This window comes from Oncorhynchus clarkii, chromosome 6 (assembly GCF_045791955.1).
Source record: "Oncorhynchus clarkii lewisi isolate Uvic-CL-2024 chromosome 6, UVic_Ocla_1.0, whole genome shotgun sequence".
Taxonomy (NCBI): Eukaryota; Metazoa; Chordata; class Actinopteri; order Salmoniformes; family Salmonidae; genus Oncorhynchus; species Oncorhynchus clarkii.
Window position 1 is genome coordinate 73,786,070 of NC_092152.1, and position 24,095 is coordinate 73,810,164.

The 24,095-nt window shown below is 44.6% G+C and overlaps 1 protein-coding gene across 1 annotated transcript in view; it reads right to left on the reverse strand.

Moving 5' to 3' along the window:
• Positions 1–537: 537 nt before the first annotated feature.
• The window catches only part of LOC139411597 (Wilms tumor protein 1-interacting protein homolog), a 31,876-nt gene continuing 8,318 nt past the window's right edge, over positions 538–24,095 (reverse strand). The window contains exons 2-8 of the mRNA XM_071158159.1: positions 17,111–17,212; positions 12,212–12,279; positions 10,317–10,379; positions 9,795–9,925; positions 9,581–9,632; positions 8,976–9,044; positions 538–4,746 (exon numbers count right to left, since the gene is read on the reverse strand). Coding sequence (XP_071014260.1) covers positions 4,594–4,746; positions 8,976–9,044; positions 9,581–9,632; positions 9,795–9,925; positions 10,317–10,379; positions 12,212–12,279; positions 17,111–17,212 — 638 coding nt within the window. The 3' untranslated portion in view covers positions 538–4,593. The remainder of the gene's footprint in view (positions 4,747–8,975; positions 9,045–9,580; positions 9,633–9,794; positions 9,926–10,316; positions 10,380–12,211; positions 12,280–17,110; positions 17,213–24,095) is intronic.

Consider the following 24,095-nt stretch of genomic DNA (forward strand, 5'->3'; position numbering starts at 1 on the left):
AGGACCAGAGCTATCATACTGTACATACCACGGTGGGGGCTGCTCTCTGCTCTGCTCTCTGAGGGATCCTCCATCACACGACTTGCTGGAGAGACTTGCGTGCGGGGATGTAATTACACACCACAATTACAGTAGCTCTGATCTGACGATGATATCTTTCTAGAACAAACATCTGAGTACACAGAGGTAACTGGAAGGCATGAACAACAGCATGGGACTTTCATCCAGAGCTGGGATTTTTCATCTTTGTAAGCATCCATCTTCCCCACAGGGAGACAAGGCAAGGCCATGGGAAAGTCAGTTGTCCATATCACTATCAAGTTCAGGCTAAATCATTCCCATATCCTTCCCAAGTTTACCACATTTCGTTGCTGATTTATGTCCAATGGCAGCACTACATTACAGCATGCAATAAAATGGTAATAACATGGTAATAGTATGGTAACAAGGTATTTGTGTTGTAGTTCAACAAAGTGCCATCATTTGGATAGAAATGATCATGACCTCACATACAACAAAAAAGACATCATCATTTGGTTTAAGTTAGCTACAAAACCACTTTATTTAAAAAGCAGATTATATAATCTACAGTTAAATGATACGTCCCGATTTTTAATACATTAAATAACTTTAGACTTTTTCATGTTTAGATAAATAAATCTAGTTTCCTTTTTTATGAACCATCTAGGTAATCAAACACTTATACAAAAGCGATACAAAAGTGATGTGACAGAGGTGTCATATGTGCTTATTGAAAACTACTGATAGGAGAGAGAGGTCTTCACTTTCAGAGTGATTTATGACAGAGGATGAAAGAAAAACTAGCCTCTATGCACAGGTCTGGGGAAACTAGCTGTGTGCTATGCAATAGAAATGGAACTGAAGTAGTACTTTTAAAAAGAGGTGTATTAAGACAACATTAAAGGGGATCAACTCTTGTCAAGTCTAAACATTTTCTGCTTTAATGAAAAATTATTTGAGATTGATGAGTGGGTCTTATTGTACTATTCAAACTACAGTTCAGAAAATGCCATTGCCTCATTCTTCAAGTGTATTACACATTCCTTGACTAGGAGTCTCATCATACTATGCTGAGATTCAGTTTATCTACCATCAAAGGGAATTTCCCAGCAAAAACATGTACTCCAGGGATACTAGCCTTTTCACTTCTGTAAATGTACAACTGGGAGCAGAGCAAAAATTAAACAACAGTTTGCCAAACATACACTAATAATTACATTCCAAAGAATCTCATCGAGGGATACATCAGAAAGCACATGATGTCTGTGTCGGCCACTCCTCTCCGTAATCTCTACGTCAGCCTCCTTGTCTGTTAGATTCAGTAGTATGAGAGGACAGTTCCTCTGACTAGGCTACTGTGAGCAGGTACTGGGTAAGCCTGAGTCAGAGTTTTAACCCATCCTTTCTGTTGGAGAGAGATTGAGAGAGCACGGGTCGTTTTGTGGAGCTGGATGGCCGTTGTCCTGCTCACTCAACAAGGTACATACACCATGGCACTGCCACTGGTACACACACACGCACGCACGCACGCACACACACACACACACACACACACTGAGTATACCAAACATTAAGAACACCTTCCTAATATTGAGTTACACCACGTTTGCACTCAGAACAGCCTCAATTCATCGGACATGGACTCTACAAGGTGTCGAAGGTGTTCCACACGGATGCTGGCCCATGTTGACTCCAATGCTTCCCACAGTTGTGTGAAGTTGGCTGGATGTCCTTTGGCTGGTGGACCATTCTTGATACACACGGGAAAAACCCAGCACCGTTACAGTCTTTGACACACCTACACCATAACCCGTTCAAAGGCACTTCAATATTTAGTCTTGCCCATTCATCCTCTGAATGGCACACAAAACACAATCCATGTCTCAAGGCTTAAAAATCAGGTTGAACCTGTCTTCAACTACACTGATTGAAGTGGATTTAACAAGTGACATCACCTGGATTCATCTGGTCAGTCTATGCCATGGAAAGAGCAGTTCTTAATGTTTAGTACACTCAGTGTCTATAGACCAACAGACTAACACACACACACACACACACACACAGATGCACACAACGGCACAACCAGCGAGGGAAAACACGGGGGATGGATTCCCCAGAGACATGGGTTGGACCAGCAACTCCCACAACCAACCAGACAATCAGATCAACCAGTAGGTATGACACAGTAACGTGTGCATGAGGAGGATATGTGGGGACTCTCGATGGTCAGACACTCATTTACTCAGTGCTACCATATGGGTCAAATAACCAGTGTGTGGAACTGTACATGTTAACAGGTTTGTGGATCGCATGACCAAGCAGAGTGACAACACAGAGGCCTCTAGGACATGTGTCCTTGAGGAGAAATTAAACAACGGACCAATACCCTTCAGAGGACCGTTAAGACTGTGACAGCTCGCTTGGCCTCCGATTCCATTTGATAATAATAACGCAGCAAAAAAATACACTACACTTCTAGAATCTTATGTGGAAAATGTCTGCAAAATATATAGGCATGTATAAAAGACAATCTACGTGCTTCTAACTTTTTTATCTTGTTATATAATCGTTGAGACACTGCTTGCGAATCTCTCGAGGTCACGTCTTCTAAGACTGCTAAGTGGAATGAGTGCCAGCCCAGGCTAGCGCTGTGGCTACTGGCTACTGACAGCGCATTTGGTGCCACAAACATCCGCTATGCCAAGTAGCACTGGCGCAAAGAGATGGTACAGGAGACTATGTCACAGAGTCACATGAAGGGATGGTACAGGAGACTATGTCACAGAGTCACATGAAGGGATGGTACAGGAGACTATGTCACAGAGTCACATGAAGGGATGGTACAGGAGGGTGTGTCACAGAGTCACATGAAGGGATGGTACAGGAGGGTGTGTCACATGAAGGGATGGTACAGGAGACTGTGTCACAGAGTCACATGAAGGGATGGTACAGGAGACTATGTCACAGAGTCACATGAAGGGATGGTACAGGAGGGTGTGTCACAGAGTCACATGAAGGGATGGTACAGGAGGGTGTGTCACAGAGTCACATGAAGGGATGGTACAGGAGACTATGTCACAGAGTCACATGAAGGGACGGTACAGGAGACTATGTCACAGAGTCACATGAAGGGATGGTACAGGAGGGTGTGTCACATGAAGGGATGGTACAGGAGACTGTGTCACAGAGTCACATGAAGGGATGGTACAGGAGACTATGTCACAGACTCACATGAAGGGATGGTACAGGAGACTGTCACAAAGTCACATGAAGGGATGGTACAGGAGACTGTGTCACAGAGTCACATGAAGGGATGGTACAGGAGACTATGTCACAGAGTCACATGAAGGGATGGTACAGGAGACTATGTCACAGAGTCACATGAAGGGATGGTACAGGAGACTGTGTCACAGAGTCACATGAAGGGATGGTACAGAAGGGTGTGTCACAGAGTCACATGAAGGGATGGTACAGGAGGGTGTGTCACAGAGTCACATGATGGGATGGTACAGGAGGGTGTGTCACAGAGTCACATGAAGGGATGGTACAGGAGACTGTGTCACAGAGTCACATGAAGGGATGGTACAGGAGGGTGTGTCACAGAGTCACATGAAGGGATGGTACAGGAGGGTGTGTCACAGAGTCACATGAATGGATGGTACAGGAGTGTGTGTCACAGAGTCACATGAAGGGATGGTACAGGAGACTGTGTCACAGAGTCACATGAAGGGATGTTACAGGAGACTGTGTCACAGAGTCACATGAAGGAGCGCGGTTGTTGCTGGTAGACTCGGTACCCTTGCATAGCCAAAAGGAGCCGTAGCTAGCTGGATTGTGCCATTGTCACTGTCACCATGCGGTAAGGTTTCTCAGTGGAAGGCCACTCTGAAGGCACAGCATGTCCAACCCTCTAACCCTGCCAGACAGTGCTGGAATGTTATGTAGCGGCCTGCTTCATGGCCTCCCAGCCTCCTGGCAGAGACGCTGTCCAGCTCTCTCTCTCTCTCTCTGACAGAGGAGCAGTAAATGGATCATGGCATAGGGCTTCAGCTCGAAGGAATGAAGAAAACAGAAAGGCAGTAAAAAAGAGAGCGATGGAGATAGAGAGAGAGTGGCCCCCTCCCTCCATCCAGGCCAGTCCCCACTGTGATGAATGTGCAGGGGTCATTGTGCTGACGTCAGCCAGGGTATCTGGGTGGGCTGGGGCCTCAGCCTGCTTCACTGTTCACAGACCGAAAGGAGGGAGAAAAAAACTGATGAGAGAGAGAGAGAGAGAGAGAGAGAGAGAGAGAGAGGGAGAGAGAGAGAGAGAGAGAGAAAGGGAGAGAGAGACGTGGACTATCTCCCAGCCCGGTCTTGTGACTTGTCCATGGCCCTGTATCTATCTCCTCTCCCCAGGGCACGGCCGGCAAGTAGAGAGCGAAGTCTCCCAGGGTCTCTCTGTTCTGTTCTGTCATGCAAGAAGAGGTTCTGAAGTTCCCGGGATTCCGTGGGCGGGGGATTCCTTCTTTCTGCTATGTTGTCTCAGGTCACCTGGGAGGCGGGTCAGCGGTGGGTTGGGGTTGGTTCCTCTCACAGCTCAGTGACGTGTAGTGGGTAGCTGGGGGGCGGGTGGGCGGGCACCGGGACCTTGAGCCTGCGGATGTGGCAGCTGTGACAGAGCAGGTGGCAATCCAGGGGGTAACAGCGGTGACCCTCCTCGTCATTTAGCTGGAGGCCACAGTCCTACAACACCGAGGGAGAGAGATAGACTCAGTGAACTGCAGTAGCTGGACATTTGTGAAGGAAAATATTATATACACCCATCTAGGGTTGGGCGATATGACGATATATATCGTGTGACGATAGAAAAACGTCTATCGCTTCATATTATGCTCTTATCGTTTATTTCATTGTGTCGCAAATCACACTCTTTACGGCAATATCTTTTGTCAATTGGACAACACTTTGCGTTCTTCCACAAGGAAATTTGTAAAACAAACAAACATGGAGGAGAGTGAACGTGACACAGAGCACGGAGACATGGAGGAGAGTGAACGTGACACAGAGCACAGAGACATGGAGGAGAGTGAACGTGACACAGAGCACAGAGACATGGAGGAGAGTGAACGTGACACAGAGCACAGAGACATGGAGGAGAGTGAACGTGACACAGAGCACAGAGACATGGAGGAGAGTGAACGTGACACAGAGCACAGAGACATGGAGGAGAGTGAACGTGACACAGAGCACAGAGACATGGAGGAGAGTGAACGTGACACAGAGCACAGAGACATGGAGGAGAGTGAACGTGACACAGAGCACAGAGACATGGAGGAGAGTGAACGTGACACAGAGCACAGAGACATGGAGGAGAGTGAACGTGACACAGAGCACGGAGACATGGAGGAGAGTGAACGTGACACAGAGCACAGAGACATGGAGGAGAGTGAACGTGACACAGAGCACAGAGACATGGAGGAGAGTGAACGTGACACAGAGCACAGAGACATGGAGGAGAGTGAACGTGACACAGAGCACAGAGACACGGAGGAGAGTGAACGTGACACAGAGCACAGAGACATGGAGGAGAGTGAACGTGACACAGAGCACAGAGACATGGAGGAGAGTGAACGTGACACAGAGCACAGAGACATGGAGGAGAGTGAACGTGACACAGAGCACAGAGACATGGAGGAGAGTGAACGTGACACAGAGCACAGAGACATGGAGGAGAGTGAACGTGACACAGAGCACAGAGACATGGAGGAGAGTGAACGTGACACAGAGCACAGAGACATGGAGGAGAGTGAACGTGACACAGAGCACGGAGACATGGAGGAGAGTGAACGTGACACAGAGCACAGAGACATGGAGGAGAGTGAACGTGACACAGAGCACAGAGACATGGAGGAGAGTGAACGTGACACAGAGCACAGAGACATGGAGGAGAGTGAACGTGACACAGAGCACAGAGACATGGAGGAGAGTGAACGTGACACAGAGCACGGAGACATGGAGGAGAGTGAACGTGACACAGAGCACAGAGACATGGAGGAGAGTGAACGTGACACAGAGCACAGAGACATGGAGGAGAGTGAACGTGACACAGAGCACAGAGACATGGAGGAGAGTGAACGTGACACAGAGCACAGAGACATGGAGGAGAGTGAACGTGACACAGAGCACAGAGACATGGAGGAGAGTGAACGTGACACAGAGCACAGAGACATGGAGGAGAGTGAACGTGACACAGAGCCATGGAGGAGAGTGAACGTGACACAGAGCACGGAGACATGGAGGAGAGTGAACGTGACACAGAGCACAGAGACATGGAGGAGAGTGAACGTGACACAGAGCACAGAGACATGGAGGAGAGTGAACGTGACACAGAGCACAGAGACATGGAGGAGAGTGAACGTGACACAGAGCACGGAGACATGGAGGAGAGTGAACGTGACACAGAGCACGGAGACATGGAGGAGAGTGAACGTGACACAGAGCACAGAGACATGGAGGAGAGTGAACGTGACACAGAGCACAGAGACATGGAGGAGAGTGAACGTGACACAGAGCACAGAGACATGGAGGAGAGTGAACGTGACACAGAGCACAGAGACATGGAGGAGAGTGAACGTGACACAGAGCACAGAGACATGGAGGAGAGTGAACGTGACACAGAGCACAGAGACATGGAGGAGAGTGAACGTGACACAGAGCACGGAGACATGGAGGAGAGTGAACGTGACACAGAGCACAGAGACACGGAGGAGAGTGAACGTGACACAGAGCACAGAGACATGGAGGAGAGTGAACGTGACACAGAGCACAGAGACATGGAGGAGAGTGAACGTGACACAGAGCACAGAGACATGGAGGAGAGTGAACGTGACACAGAGCACAGAGACATGGAGGAGAGTGAACGTGACACAGAGCACAGAGACATGGAGGAGAGTGAATGTGACACAGAGCACAGAGACATGGAGGAGAGTGAACGTGACACAGAGCACAGAGACATGGAGGAGAGTGAACGTGACACAGAGCACAGAGACATGGAGGAGAGTGAACGTGACACAGAGCACAGAGGCACGGAGCTCGTACCTAAAAGAGGGGCTACTACGGTCACGTGGACGTGGTTTGGGTATGAAAAGTCTGACACAGACCAGCAAACCGTCCTCTGCAAAAATATGCCGCAGGCCGGTCCCGACAACAGGCTCAAACACCACTAACCTATTTTACCACCTACTCAAGAATCATGTGAAACAGTATGGAGAGAGTCTACAGATGAGACCCAAACAAGTACAGTCGAGTGCTCAAAACAACCCCCCCCGACTCAGGCGTTGCAAGAGGCTTTTGCCCGCGGCACAGCATATGGCAAAGAATCACAAAGAGGGAAAGAGATAACAGCTGCCATTACAACTTACATCTGCAAAGACATGGCCCCAATTTACACAGTCGAGAAACAGGGGTTTCGTGTGCTAACTCTCGACCCAAGGTACCAAATACAAATTGATATGTAACATGTATTAATGCCAAAATAACATGCAAAACAGGCAAGCCCCTCCAATATATATATACATTTTAGGCCTATTTTTATTTTGTTTGCAACTATAGTTGAAGTGTATTCTATTGACCTTTTAAGATTTTATACATTCATATTTTAGTTGAAACTTTGCACAAAGGTTCTAAATAAAAGGAGAAATAATCAAGTACGAGTAAGTACCTTTTATTTGTTGAGTATAATTCAAAATGTAATAAGAAATAGGCCTTTACATGTGGTCATTTAATATAAGCTATTTATTTATTACAGAAAATGTGCTATATCATGATGTGTATCGTTATCGGGATATGAAATGACCTATATCGGGATATGAGATTTTGGCCATATTGCCCAGCCCTACACCCATCCAATGCCTTTGAGCAGGTGCTGGATATCAAAACGATCCATATTTCAAATATTTACTGTACCTTTTATACCTCTCGACTGATATGAGAGGCCGCTGATGAAGTTAGAGCGTTGGGCCAGTAACCGAAAGGCTGCTAGATCGAATCCCCGAGCTGACAAGGTACAAATCTGTCGTTCTGCCCCTGAACAAGGCAGTTAACCCACTGTTCCTAGGCCGTCGTTGTAAATAAGATGTTAATAATATGTTCTTAACTGACTTGCCTGGTTAAATTTAAACAAAAATAATTACATACGGGGGGCTCTTAACCATTTTTTAAATATGTGATGAATTTTCCATCCCCTGCCGACCTGGACTTTAGACCCGGACTTTACACTCCTGTAATGACTGTCAACCCCACAGAGGCTGCTGAATGATTACCTATTGTCTACATAATACCTTTATCACTCACCTAGATGGGATACGAGCTATTCCCTGAAATGTGTGATAATGAAATGAGTCAACCAGCTTTTGCCATTAAACATGGAATTCTTGATCAAACTCACACACACTTACAATCACACTTTATTTGAGCCCTGGTTACAATGACTCACACTTGACACAGCTATCATTAAACTGCTGTGTTAATGAATGCACTGTCAGGAATTCAATTTGGCTGACTTCACTAATTACTTTGATTACACTGAGGTTTGTAGGTCACGTGGGATGATTTCCTGTACATGTGTCTGAGTGAGTAAGTGGTCTGAGCGGTCTCTCAGAGTGCTGAGATTCCAGGGTAGTCCAACAACGACCCCTGGTCTGATGTCCAGCTGAGTCCAGCGCTATCAGCCCTACCCTCTCCTCTCCCACAGGTCAACTCTGGAATGTGCCTGGACAATGAGTCACCACATTGGGTTGCCCCTCACTCAGGATCAGTTTGTGTGTGTAGTGCACATACTCACAGAAACATACACCCACACTGCCCTAGCATTTACACTAAAATGGATGAATCATCATAGCCAATGTGCGGGTTACGTTCAACACATAAATAAGACAAGAAACACAAACAGGGTGGTAATGACATTGTCTCACCTCACAGTGATAGCACTCCACATGGTAGTCCTTGTCCATGGACACCACCCGGATGGTCTCCTCAGAGCCCTGTCAGGAAACACACACAGTCAGTCAGACCCTCCCGTCTCCACTGGCACCAACAACCAGAGCTGTATATTTAAAGAGTTGGATCAGAACGGACGCCATTGGTTTTAGAAGGGACACCATGTTAGTGCTTTTATTCTCAAAATGTAGGAGTTGTAACAATACGAGAGCGCCTCCGACAATTCCCTATGAAATGACCCGCTGTAAACAAGCAAAACAGAGCAGCGAATTTAACGTTTTTATTGATTAGCATTCGGGATAAAGTGTATCCATGTAGGTACTGTGTTGTGGTGTCAACTAATTGCTCATCTGCCTTCACTGGAAATCTTTATAGATTTTGAAAACTATCAGAAATAAACAGCACAGCGCGGAAGCGTCAATTATCACTTAGCAACGGCTATGGAGGAGAAAATGTCAATCTCGGGAAGGTTCAGACAGAAACCGCATTGGCCCAACCCTCGACAGTATATATTATATATGACTCTGACAACTAGTGACAGGAGCTAAGAGGATACAAGCAGTCATTGGCTTATCATTACCTGAGCAGGGAGGATTGGCTGGTTGCATGAGGCACATTTAGGGGCAAAGACCCTGTGGGGGAAACAGAGTAGAAGTTAAGTCTTGGTACATGCTGTATAATTTATATCAGTTTCAGCACAAACCAGGATTTAAAGAGTACTGTGGAATGAAGAAACTCTTGCATGCTGACTTCATCACATGTTGGCATTATCTATGAGAGACACATGTTCTTACGTGTGGTAGTCTTTAACACAGTAGATGTTGTTCTCCACGTCCACAGTGAAAGGCACTCCGTCCAGACCCTCGGTGCAGACCACACAGCGGAAGCAGCCAGGGTGGTAGGACTTGCCTAGTGCCTGCAGGATCTACACACACACACACACACACACACACACACACACACACACACACACACACACACACACACACACACACACACACACACACACACACACACACACACACACACACACACACACACACACACACACACACACACACACACACACACACACACACACACACACACAGATAACAGTAAGGCTAGAGATTGAGGCCTCAGTAGGAGTCAATCACACCAGCCCGTTGGCATTCAGATACAGAAACAAAACTAAACTAGGAGGTATGATGCCACATGTCAAGCAGAGATACAGTACTGCTAAAGAGAAATCCCAGAGAGGGACAGGCATACTGTTCTGCTGATTGTCTCCTATCACTATCTAGCAGGCCCTCCTACAGTATTAGGTTATTTCTTACCATTTCCATGATGAGGTGACCACATACAAAGCACTTCTCTGCCGTCTGCTGAAAGCCAGAGTACTGTGGGAGATAAAAAAAAAAAAAACTTATCACGGGGTTTGTTTTGATTCTAACATGTAGCAATGGAAACTGTTACATGGTGAATGTTAACTGTGTATGGTTGAGACTTGAGAGTGCAGCATTACAAAAGAGAGGATGGCTAAATTTGACACCTTTAAGTGTTTGAGACAGGGTTGGGGTTAATTCCACAAACTAAATTCTAATTTCCTTCTCCCTGTAAATTCCATTTAATTCAGATGTAATTGTATGTCAGTCTTTGAATTCAGAGATAATTCAATTCCTCTCAATTCCAATGTTAAGTTAATTCCAATAATTCAATTCCCAATTCAATATTTTCCTGAACAATTCCACAAATATTCGGTTCCATTTCAATTCAAACAGTCCAAATAGTCTAATTCCAAGTCAATTCCAATTTAAATCTTAAATGATTTCAAGAATTTAATTGGAATTTCAAATTCAATTGGGATTGACCCCAACCCTGGTTTGAGAACCCCTAACAATATGACCTAAATGTAAATGTAGGGACCCAGAGTACAGCCTAAATGACACCATCTATAGGGGGTGCTGCTGGTCTCTTTATATTGATATGAAAGGAGTTGGTCCTTTTTCCTTTGTCTCCTCTCTTGGTTGAGATGTATATGAGAGACCAGCGGCATTGCTGTAACGATACCTGTCCTAAACCAAACCCATCAGAGCACTCTACTAACAGAAGGAGTACAGCACACATCCAGTCCTCAGCTCTCTACTATTGGTGGTCTCCAAAAGTCTGCACCACAGTCACACAAACACAAGGAGATGTACCCGAACTCGAGGTAAGATGTGTAACTTGAACATAAGATATCACATTGAAGACAATGAGGGATTTAAATGTGAGTTATACATGCATTACCCATCGTTATGTTTGTCCCATAGTGACCATCTGCAAAGCACATGACCCTGAGGTCATGGCCTGATGAGAGGAGGGGGAGGGTAATGGTGGGACAGGGGCAGCAGGTGGAGATGCGGTGGTGAGGGGTGCATGGGGAGGGTGACTCCAGATTTCCACTTTAACCCACCAAGACAGACCATCGGGGCAGAGCTGGTGGTCAATACTCTGAGGAAGCTAGGGACTTTATCACATCCACCATCTGATCCCTCTAGGATATATTCTTTACATCTATAGTATGAGGAAACCCAATACCAGTCTTAGCACTCATCCTCTGAACCAATTGAAAGTCTGTTTAGGGGCCAATGGGCAATGTCTATGTGTAATGGAGTGATTCATTTACATTAAGTAAGTAAATGGCAACCTAACAACCTAATTCAGTAGTAATAAACAATAAGTCTGTATCTTTTTGGAAGACAAAAACGACTGCTATAAAACACCTGGTTCCCATTGATTATAGATTGACGGACGTCTATAAGAGATCAATACATACTAATAACTTGTGTCTGTTTCCCATTGTGTCCAACCTGGGCAGATGGATACATCATACAGGAGGCCGTCTGAGACCTGCAGCTGCCCACAGCCACTCCGCCTCCCTCTAGAATTCTAAGTGCTGGGGAGTAATGGGATGAGAGCAGTGGGGTAATTGTGCTCCTTGGGGAAATTTGGGGGAAATTAGTGGGAATTGGAGGGGTGGTGCTTAACTTCAATTGTAGCAGTGAAAGTCTGTTTCCTCTGGAGTGTTTTGAATGTGCAACCGCTCCTCTCCCAAGCCTGTCATCGAGGGGTGAGTGTGTATGAAGGACATGGAGAACTCAACCTCTGAACATATGCATAATGAACATAACATAAACATAAATGCATGTGCATAAGGAGGCATGCAGGGACAACATATGTTGTAACTCACCAGGAAGTCCTCTTCACAGTAGACCTTGCCGTTCACGTTGTAGAAAGCTTTCCCTCTCAGCCTCCTCCCTGAAGAAGAGAAGTAAGTGTGTGAGCTGGGGTATAGAAGTGTTCCTGTATCAGACCCTGTCAAAGTGAAGACTGTAAAAATGTTGCTATGTGATTTTACCCAACCCCTAGGCTATAAGAAAGTTAATACATCAAGGAAATAGTGTTTCCAGCCTTTTGAGCAATGCTGAAATGCTCCAGGGGTTCTCCTGATGATATTTTAAATACATTATCCAAAACTGTATTGTTGAGAATAAACAGAAATGGGAGTTGACTTTCTGCCTCCTACTCCCCTGACTCCTCTCTGTTCCATTAAAGCCACAACGATAACAGATGTCAACAGGAAACACCAGTGACTAAGGCAGATGATAGTAGCATAATGTAGGTTTGCTCGTTTGAGGTCCACACTACTGTTTCAATACTCTGGTCATCCATTGATCCTCATGGGACTCCTTATACTTAGAACCAGCAAGCAATCAATAGAGCCCCACTATCCAGACCAGGCCCAAACTGCTTTACAAACTCCCCCTCCTCCTCACCCTCACTCCTGCCATTGTGTACAGCTCACACACACTCACCACCACAGCCCAAATATAGGAGCCTGAGCAAAGGATTTCCCCATGTCTGGTATAGGCAGGATCATACTAACAGTCAGTCCCTCCCCAAAGTCACCATTTTGGGGCTCCATGAGCACAGTAGCAGTAAATTCCACAGGATAAAAGGGAATTCCACCTAAAAGGAAAGATCTCCTCACTGCTCACTCCCACTGGCCCTGGCCTTTGCGCCCCCTGCGATGCTTCTCTTAATGCATGCCCATTCAAATGCACTAAATGGCAGCAGCAGTCTCTTCTCTTTCTGGCAGCGCAGTGACTTCAGCCTGGCAGACAGAGCGCATGGAGCTCATAAATCTGCAGGATTAGTCAGATTTAATTGCCGTCCTGAGCTGCCATTGATTTCATGCGTGTCCCGGCTTGGGAAAGACATGTCCCCCTTTTTACACCCAAATGAATGCAATCACTTTATTTCACACACAGTGTCACATTGCTGGGAGATAGCAATACATTTAACACCCACATAAATGGCTATAGCAGCCGAAGAATGCTGGTCACACAATAGGTGAGACTTAAGACTGAAAGCGAGGAACTATTAGCATTTAGAGTTGGAGGCTGGAGGCTGGACGAGAGAGAAAAAACATATTTCCTGTTGACTACAGAGGAGGAGCTCTTTTAATTCAGAGTGACTAAACTTATAAAAACAAATCAACAACACACCAGCCAGAGCTGGGGCATGTTGCTGTGTGTCTGTCTGGTGACCTTTGCTCTGGCGAGTGCATCTGGAAGGTGAAACACAAAGCCCTCGGCGCTCGCTGACTGTGGTGCTCTGCTAAGGGAGCGGGCCGCCTGAGCAAACGGGCACATTCTTTCTGCCTGAGGTCACTAGTTGGTCCCATTCAACTCCCCTCCACCACCCTCCCTCCCTCGTTCCCTCATAGAGAGGGGGAGGGCTCCCTGCCTCCCCCTCTCTCCCTCTAGCCTTTGTCACAGGAGAGGAAAGTGCTGGGCTGGCTGTAGTGGGCTGGGGCTCAGGGCTCCTCTCCTCTTCTCCTCAGCTCACAGCCCCTGAGCACGGTGGGACATGTGGCATTTTCCATGGAGTTCAGGACCAAATGGCTCCCTGATTGGGATTTTACACTCAAGATACTGTACTTAGTTTTTACAGCTCCAACATTGGTTTCCCATGACTCAGTGCTGCGTTTCACAGACATGCACATAAAGGGCCGTGAATCTTGAAATAATTGGAGCGATTCTCTCAGCTAGATATTTAACCCATCAGAAATAATTTTAGAGAACTACAACAAACTGCAGTGAACTGGTCAAATAAAATAATTCTCTGAGTTAAAATAAAATCCTTAAGGAGTCATACTCCAGCAATCAAAGTCTAGTGATCATGTGGTCAGTGTGGTAGATTGTGGACCAGTCATGGATGCCTGGTGGCGGTACTGTAGCACTGCTGACTGACACTCCTGGTGCCAACCAGCCCGGCATCTGGACATGTCATTTTACCTGTGTCATTTATAAAATCCCTATGCTACTATGTTGACTTTTAATGACCTGGCTGTTGGCCATAGCCAACTTTAAAAATTTTTTTAACTATAGTTGCTAAGCCAAGACATGAGATCACAATAAATACTGAATGAATATCTCCTTATGTAAATAATCTGAATAATGCCCTAGATTACCATATTTTAAATGTTCAGTATCCCCATATTCTTCCTGTAGGAGGGAAACATCAAGCATGTTGCACCCTCTCAGTTTCTATCCCTCTCCTCTCCTCTCCTCTCCTCTCCTCTCCTCTCCTCTCCTCTCCTCTCCTCTCCTCTCCTCTCCTCTCCTCTCCTCTCCTCTCCTCTCCTCTCCTCTCCTCTCTCAGAACAAGTGGGCCTTTATCACCTGCAGGCAGGCAGCGGGGATCTGAGGGGGAGGAGGCAGAGAGGGAGAGGCGGAGGGAGGGCCTGCCCACTACTGTGGTAAGTAAAAGAAGGATGCTGAAGGTAGTGACTCACTCAGATTGCTCGGGACTTCAGACAGGAATGTTTCGATCCCGGCAACGTGAGCATGTGCTGACCTGCTGCTGTTTCCAAATTGTTTTTAAGTAAGTCTCTCTTTAAAGAGAACAGCCAAGTTAAGACACCAACAGAGCCACAAGCACATCTCTCAAATAGAAAACCCAGAAGCTACGGAATCTCCCAGTCTCTCTAATATCATTAAGAGCTAGGATAAAACCATGACCCACTCAGTCTCTCTTAGAAACTCCCCCACAACTAAATCACAGCGAAAGTCATGATCAAGTAGTCGAACCATTGCCAAAGGCAGCACGGGTTACACCACCAAGCTGTTGTACATCATTTAAAACCTTGGCCAGATCCCACAATTTACACTCAGATGAGGGAGTAGTATAGAAATAGAATGACTAGATTATATTTATATGGGGAGTAGCCAGGCTAACTCTACTTAGTGCAGCGATCTACCATACCCCAGACAGATCCCCATAGCAGAAAGCAGAACATTGAGATGTGTGCCCTGTGCCAGCCAGCCAGTCAGGTGCAGCTGGTGAGTGACTGAGGAAACCACAATGCATCATAAATAGGTTTCAGAAATACAAGGCCCTTGGCTGTTTTCTCCTGGCTGGTGTGAGAGGCACAAGCAGGATGTGTTACAGTAACACAGATGTAACTAGTTAATCACTAGCGTACCCCATTATAGGCATGGATACATGTGAGCTAGCAGACAAAAGGTATGTGGAAGGAGGAAGTGGGTGGTGATCCAGTCAGGAGCTGGGCATCAACACCAGTACAGGAAATAAACAGGAGACTGGTCACAGAGGTATGTCTTATGACTGTATAGTTGAGACTAGTAAATAATGAGGAGTGTGTGTGGGTATGTTTGGGCAGGTGGGGGGTGTTTGTGTGTATGCGTGTGTGATGTGTGAGCGTATAATTACTTGCGTACAAATTTTTCTGTGTGTGTGTGTGCGCGTTTATCGGTGTGTGTGTGTGTGTTTATGTGTGTGTTGTTTGCTCAGAGCCCATGCCAGGCCGACCCCCTCTGATAAGCAGGCCTGGTACACTTTGTGACTGTCTGATTGAGGTCCTCATGGGAAGGCCGGCTGAAGTGGAGGGGGTAGTTTGCATTCCTGGCCATTTCATGAAAAAAGGGTGCAACCATAGGAGCAAGCCAAGAGGAGGGCTCAATTATGCATGGTTAAACAAAGCCCAAGGCTACCAGCCAGCAATGTCTCAGAGAACTGAACTCTTTCTGCTATGGAGCTCCTGACTCTTACAGAATAACGTTTGTGGCATTTTAGTCAAAAAGTAAAACAAAAACAGTTTGTCAACTAATAAGTTGATACATCATTAGGTGTGTTTTGAGATCTGCGAGCACTTCAAAACTAAACTTCTCACAGGGGTTGAAAACACTCTAAAAAGCAAACATTCCCATTCATAAGAGACCCAACAATACATCACAGGGTTTACGTTAGGAATAAACCATCGCAAGAGTCAAGATGGGCCTGTTATCATCTATATACAGAGACCACTAGAATAAGAAGGGGAAGACTTGCTTCACTTCTGGATAGATTTCACCAAACTAATTTAAATTCTGAATAACAGAGAAGTATATATTCTCTTTTTCTGTTCTGTTTAAACCATTATAGATGGGCAATAATGTCTGACCAATATAAACAGACTACAGTATATCTCTCTGGTCTGACTCAAGTACACTTTTCAAAGCAGGTCAAAAGGAATCTGTAGAGAAACCTCGGGATTAGAGACACTGCCCCTCATTCTTCAACCACACAATACACCTGAAAGTATATGTATTCAATTACATGTCAATTATATGCATTTCTTCCAAAGCTAAGGGATCAGCATCCATGTACATCAGCGCATGAATGAAAGCAACCTTGCTCCAAACTCTCTCTGACTTCACCCTCGTCTCCACTTGAAACAAGAGAGGACAATTGGAGTCAGGTGACAGGGCAGCACTACACACACAAATATACACACGCGCAAGCACACGCACGTACACACACATACACACAACATGCATAAACACATTTTTTCAGGTTGACTGCAGATGAATCATCCGTCTCTACAACCCGTCTCTACAGTTCCAATATATAATCCGTGTTCCTGTCAAATAGAGAATAGAGCATTCTGCTGATAACTCCCAAAGACACTCTGGCAACCAACATCAATGTTGTGCTAAGAAATGAAAATACAGGACATCTGTGATGCCAGCCAATGATGCAGCTGCTGAGTAGGAGTAGAGGACAGAGGGATATATACACCTACCACAGGAGTAACAGGTGAAGCAGTTGGTATGGTACAGATTCCCCATGGCCTGACAGGCTTGGCTGGCTCCATACACACCCTTTCCACACTTGATACAGATACCTGGAGGAGGGAAGAGACACAGGTTAACATCTAGACATAATCATCATTATTTTACATTGACATTGTAGTCATTAGGCAGAGCGACTTACAGGATGACCACACCTCTTGCATCGCGTGCATTGCAAAATACATTTAGAAATCTATGTTATTCAATTATTGCACCCAAACTGCTCGCGCATTCCAACGAGCTTCTGCGTTGCCAAGGGCTAAAATAGAAATTGGTTCTATTTCTAACGCAGATCGTGCTGAAAGTCCTGCCTCTCCCATCTCCTCATTGGTTTATAGAAGCAGGTACCCACGTGCCATCTCCTCATTGGTTATACCCACGTGGGTGACAAAGACGAACGAGGTCAGTGGCGGTAATGCACCTAATTTATGAAAGTTGCCAATCGCAATATAAAGTCAAGAGAAGAACATGCCTGGAAGGAAGAGAGATGACTAGAAACGATTCGGTTGACCGTTTTATGTGTGGATTAATTGCCGGAGTAGAGGACCTTGTGCATTTCAGGTAAAATAACAACTCAATGTTTATATCCCAGGACAAATTATCTAGCAACAGCAAGCTAGCTAAATAGGACAAATTAGCTAGCAAGTGCAAGCTAACTAGCTAAATTGACATAAATGTTTAATGCTTTTTGACCTGTCCCCAAATTAATATAATTGGTTCAGAGTTTGTTTTGGTATTTTAACCTGCGTGTCGTGATTGCGTTTGGTGTGGGGGGACAAAATACATCTATGCACGATAGCGCACGTGCGCTGCCGGTTTGGGTTCCGTGTTACAGGAAAAATTAGGGTTAAGTGCCTTGCTGAAGGACACATTGACAGATGTTTCACCTAGTCGGCACGGGGATTCGAACCAGCAACTTTTCGGTTACTGGCCCAACATTCTTAACCGCTAGGCTACCTGCCAACCATTATGATCAACATATTCATCATGAATCCTACTTTCATACAGCAGTAAAGTACACGTCATTGTAACTGCTTTAGCTAGTAACTTCCATGTTCCATCAATGATCTATAAAGGGTGTATATACAGTACTTGGACCAAACTAATGTGTCTCTGTGAGGTTCATTGATCTATGTTGTATCTAAATTAAAAATAGATTAACCAGAGGTGTTAGGAGTTGGCAGGAAGCATTCTCTTAATGTGGCACAATAACAAAGTGACTCAGCAAAAGTTAGTGGGCTATGTCCCAACGGACTACCACTGACCTGGAAACACTAGACAATTTAGTGGAAAAAAAGGTGAATTACCCACAGGTGTGGACTACAAACTTTCCTCTATGTGGTTCTTTTTAGGTTAATAGTAAACCCTTACTAAGGAAGGAGATAAGGAAGCCACCCAGCCGGTGACAACTATTTGGACATAGCATTGGACTAATGATTCCCCTGCTTTCCTCTCACGCACAAGATGGCCTCCGCAGTGGTCACATTCAACAACGAGTGCAGAGTCAAAGCCTGAGTAGGGTGAGTCCAGGGTCACTACGCCTACAGGACACAACATCCCTACAGGGGACTGATCCCCCCCTCCCAACTTCCTCCCATGATGACAGTAATGAAGAAAGAGTGTCATCATCTAGTCCTCTCTCTAACAATTTATTCTGACAGTATTTCAAGGCAATGATACTTTCTAGAGCCAGGCCAATTTAAAATATGTGCTGGACTTATACTGCTATAGATGCAGGATGTCTCTTTGACAGGTCTTAACCCTTTAGACTCATAAATGGCCTATATGGATAAGGCTAAATGTAAATGTTTCTTACAGAACAAATATGGAAAGCATATGTGCAACTATGGTAGCAATTAAAAGGGAACATTTAGGAGATTATGGGAAAATTATTATACTAAAGATGAGGACATGCCAGCTGACAAGACTGAATCCAAACATCACACTGTTGACAATGTAAATTACATTAGTTTTATCAGGGGCGTAACTTTCACTGGGGACAGGTGGGACATGTCCCCCCCCATTCTAAAATGTAAACCCCCCCAGTTGTATTATTGGAATGTGATATAAAACGAGGCAACTGTGTGACGTTAGCTAATGTTTCATCCCCTCTCGACTGAGGTGAATGAAAAAGCTATGCTAGTGAGTAGCTACTACAGCCAGGCCAGCTCTAGTCTCTAGTTATCTGTCAGATAGTAATAATAGCCACCTCACATCACTATCTAACAGCAGTTGTATGTATAGAAATGTTTTGTAGCCTTTGTTTTGTGATGTTGTAAAATTGAATTACATTTGCTATTATTTTTGCCTCAATCAAACTATACCTCAATCAAATGATGAAACCATCGGCCAAGCAATTGAAGATTGCACTGAAAAGACGTCAGAATATCAATGTGAGTTCTATTAGTCAGTTATCAATGTAACGTAATCTGTCAGTTTCTCAAGCTAATTCTCAATTTTTCACACTGACACAGTAATAAACAGCTCTAAAGTTACAGGCATAGTAGAGGCCTGCGTGGGACCGATCGTTATCATCTCACTTCAGCTCGCACCCGCTGGCTTTCTGTCCGGCTCCAACCCGCTACAGCAAGAACTGGTCCCAAACCCAACCGCAGTCCCGCAATGTTATTTTAGGCGTATGTGACACAAATCACTTGCCAGGCATGGTCCCAGCAATTTTGTGCCCTATAGCCTATAGCAGACTGAGAAATATGGGTGATAAATATGTAGCCCTATTCTAGGCAATGTAGCAAACTATAGCCTAATCATAGACCTATTTAGGAAGTACATTTCCTTGCAAAAATAACTGCTCCGTGCTTCTCCGCCCATGTACACACAGGCCTACTCTATTTAATTGAGACCACACAGGCACCTGATCTCGCTGGTATGGCTACTGAACTGGAAGCAGCAAGAATGATGACAGTCACACTTGCTACATTTTGCATAGTCCTGTTGTATATCGCCTACCTTTTAGGAGGACGATTTGCAGGCAGAGTCAAATGAGTAATCCTTTTCAATGATGATTACATTTTTTGATTATCAATATTTATTTACATATTTAAGTTTTAAGGACCATATCAAAATAATCTGTGGGACAACAAAAATATTTTTTTAAATGAAGGACTATGGTATCCTAAGGCTATCCAAAGGTTAGGCCCACATGTTTCCTGTCAACAAGAGTCACCTAGCTGGACCAAAGTCAAATATTGGTATTTCCTATTCCAACTTAAACTCATGACACTGTTCCTGCACTCAGAAAAGATAAGAGGAAAAATTAGGGCTATTCTCTCTGATAAGGTTAAAGAGCCAAACTATGAATCATCTTAATCACAATAGCTTGGCCAAAATAAATATCTAGAACAGCCATGGACAAGAAAATAAAATATTACTGTCCAGCGTTGGTAGATCCCATATGACCTCTATATTCCCTTTGACGAGACACCCAGAAGACTGGAAAGTGTAGTTACGTAACCACCTAAAAGTCAACATGAAAAAGATGCCTGTGGTGTCGAAATGTTGTCTGTTTTGTGCGTCTCAAACTACTGTGGGAGTTGAATACTTTTTTAGTTGTATCTGTCCAGCACCTGAACAAGTTAGATTTACTAAAAGTAATCAAGATATCAGATTGGATTGGAGTGTTCCATGGTGTTTCTGAAGACTACGGATCTTGAACTGCAAGCACTCTGACAATGTCAACGTGCACACAGTATTCTGGATAAATGCTCATATCCTGGTCTTATTTTTCTTATATTTATTAATCTCTTGTTTGTTCTTCTTTAGTTATTTTCTTTTGTTCTTGGGATTATTTGTGTATCAGTATTGTACACTGCACTGCTGGAGCTAGGAACACAAGCATTTCGCTGCACCTGCTTCAACATCTGCTCATCTATGTACGCGAAAAATAAACTTTGATTTATTCAGGATAAGCTTTACATGCACCGTTGATTTACCACCCATGAGTGTCTCTGTATCCATAAATAAACAGAATATTGCTAATTTACCCAAGGACGGTGAAAATATTTTTTTTAAATGGGGAGCGGAAAGAAAAGTTTGTACACCTAATTTATATATATATATTATATATATATAGATATTTTTCTGCTTATAATTTCCGACATTAGGAAGGCTATTTGTTTGTCAACTTTGTTAGTCTATAATTATATACAGACAGCTTCTCTTCCGTCATTCCTTGTTGCTCTAGAACACTAAATAAAGCCTTGCTCACCAGAATGTAATTCATCAATAGAATGAAAGCATTATCAATAATGTAGTTGACATTGGTAGCGTTCTCTTTCATTTCTGCTTCTCTCACGCAGCGAAGACATTTAGGGACTGGGGAGATTTTCCGTTCAAAATTGACATCAGTTTGTTGACCGGTTTTAACTTGTTAGAGCTAGGGTCCTTTTTCTAGATTTTCAGATTCCTATCTTGGCATGTTGAACAAGTGGATTACTCAAATCGATGGCGCCAACTAAACAGACCTTTTGGGATATGAAGAAGGATTTTATCTAACAAAATGACACTACATGTTATAGCTAGAACCCTTTGGATGACAAATCAGAGGAAGATTTTCAAAAAGTAAGGGAATTTTTTATTTTTTGAATTGATGAAACCTGTGCCGGTGGAAAAATATTTTGATGTGGGGCGCCGTCCTCAAACAATCGCATGGCAAGCTTTCACTTTAAAGCCTACTGTAAATCGGACAGTGCAGTTAGATTAACAAGAACTTAAGCTTTCAACCGATATATGACACTTGTATGTACATAAATGTTTAATATCCATCATTTTTATAATTATTTATTTGAATTGCGTGCCCTCCGGTTTCGGGATGCTAGCGGGACGCCTAGCCCAAAGAGGTTTTTTAAGGAAATTAAAATCTGTGAAAACAATCCAACATGTTTCTGACAGTAATTCAGTTTGCCTTGGAAGCATATTTTATGACTGAAAGTGAAATACTGTCAGCTTTTTATGTCGCAGAAAAAAATGCACGTTTAGGCTGCACAACAGGTCCCAAAGCGCGCATTCGCATTTTCTCAAGATGAAAGAAAGATATCATATTTCTCCACTCCTATTCCCAAGACAAAATTAACATTTGGTCTATCATTTTACTGCAAGAAACAATTAATTATGCATGAGTTAATGTTATAATAGCCTACATGTGAGGCCTACAGTCAGAGTCCAGACTTCAGTTACTATTCCAACTATTACTTTTCCCATCTGAACTTCAAAGTTGATACTATGTGAAACTGAGTCTGCGCAGACCGTTTAACAACAGTAAATGGGATAAGATGTAAACATGCCACAGTATCCCGTCTAAGATCAGCATATCCCAGGCATCTTATCTGGGTTTCTTAAAACCAGGATAGGAGCTTATTTGGGTTATTGTAAACTCAAAAACAGGGATATTGGTGTGCATGTAGGGCTGCAGGTAGCCTAGCGGTTAGAGCATTGGGCCAGTAGCCTTCAGCAAGGATCTTAACCGTACTACTATGTGTATGTGACAATAAAACATATATAGCGTATTTATGTGTAAATATGGTCATTGATTATAATCTGCCTTGCTTCAGCTGACAGCAGTTAGACTCTCTTGATTACGCCAAGGCTGCTGGTCGATCTGTACTACCTCCAAACTCCAAGCCCAGCATACTACTCTAGTCTGGTCTGGTCTTCTAATGTTCCTGGTCTGCCAATCTCACTGCTAATGGTCTTTAAATACTCCCCCACTGTTCCAGAACTTCTAGGAATATTTCTGAACATGTTTTTGTTTTTTTCCATAATTGGGGCATTGGCATCGAAGAATTCCATGAACAGTGTGGACAAACTGTTGGCTGCCATACAATTTAAACACATGAATCTGCACTGATAATGGCAGGTCCTGAAAATGTAATGGCACCTCTATTATACCATCTGTACCACACTTGTACCTCTTCTGCTCCGCTTTGAAAAGATGGCTGTTCCTAGGAGATACAGGCTGGAGAAATGTGAAGCTAGCAGTGACAAGTCTTCACAAGGTTTACAAGGCAAAGGCTATCTGTGGTCTCTGATCTTGGAGTGTCTGAACTTTGAGTGCAAGGCCCAAGTGCTCCCAGGGAGTAGAGCTGAAATGTGTTATATTGAGGTGGGGAAGGTAGGGGGGAGTCTGCACTCCAGGGTGGTTGATTTTTGGAGGGAATGTGGACTCCAACCACTTGACGATATCTCTGCTAAGCAGGTCATTATCACAACACCCCCACACACACACAGTTTATTGTGCATTCTCCAGACCAAGGTCTCCTCCGGCTATCTCAGTCCCATTCTGCTGCATTCCAGACGCATGCACTTGCCTGAAGCCTCCTCTGTCTACTACGGTATCTGACTACGAGACAGATAGCGGTGCTGAGATGTTTGCAGGGAAATATGCTGACAATGAGGTGGGGTAGAGCAACATTCTTATAGGCTTTGTTGAGCTGATATCTTCTGAATACTCATAGGAGCAACTGCCCCAATACTGTCCTCTCTCTGCCTTTGTTTATTTTCCACTATACTTTATTTCCACTGTAGTTTAAGGCTTTGCTTATTTCCACTGTACTTCTATAATACAATCCTGCTGGAGCTTCAGTCAGAATTGTAAACAAAACAATGGACCATGTCCATGTGCACACCGCCAGGTACACGTCCATGTGCACACCGCCAGGTACACGTCCATGTGCACACCGCCAGGTACACGTCCATGTGCACACCGCCAGGTACACGTCCATGTGCACACCGCCAGGTACACGTCCATGTGCACACCGCCAGGTACACGTCCATGTGCACACCGCCAGGTACACGTCCATGTGCACACCGGCAGGTGCACGTCCATGTGCACACCGCCAGGTGCACGTCCATGTGCACACCGCCAGGTACACGTCCATGTGCACACCGCCAGGTACACGTCCATGTGCACACCGCCAGGTA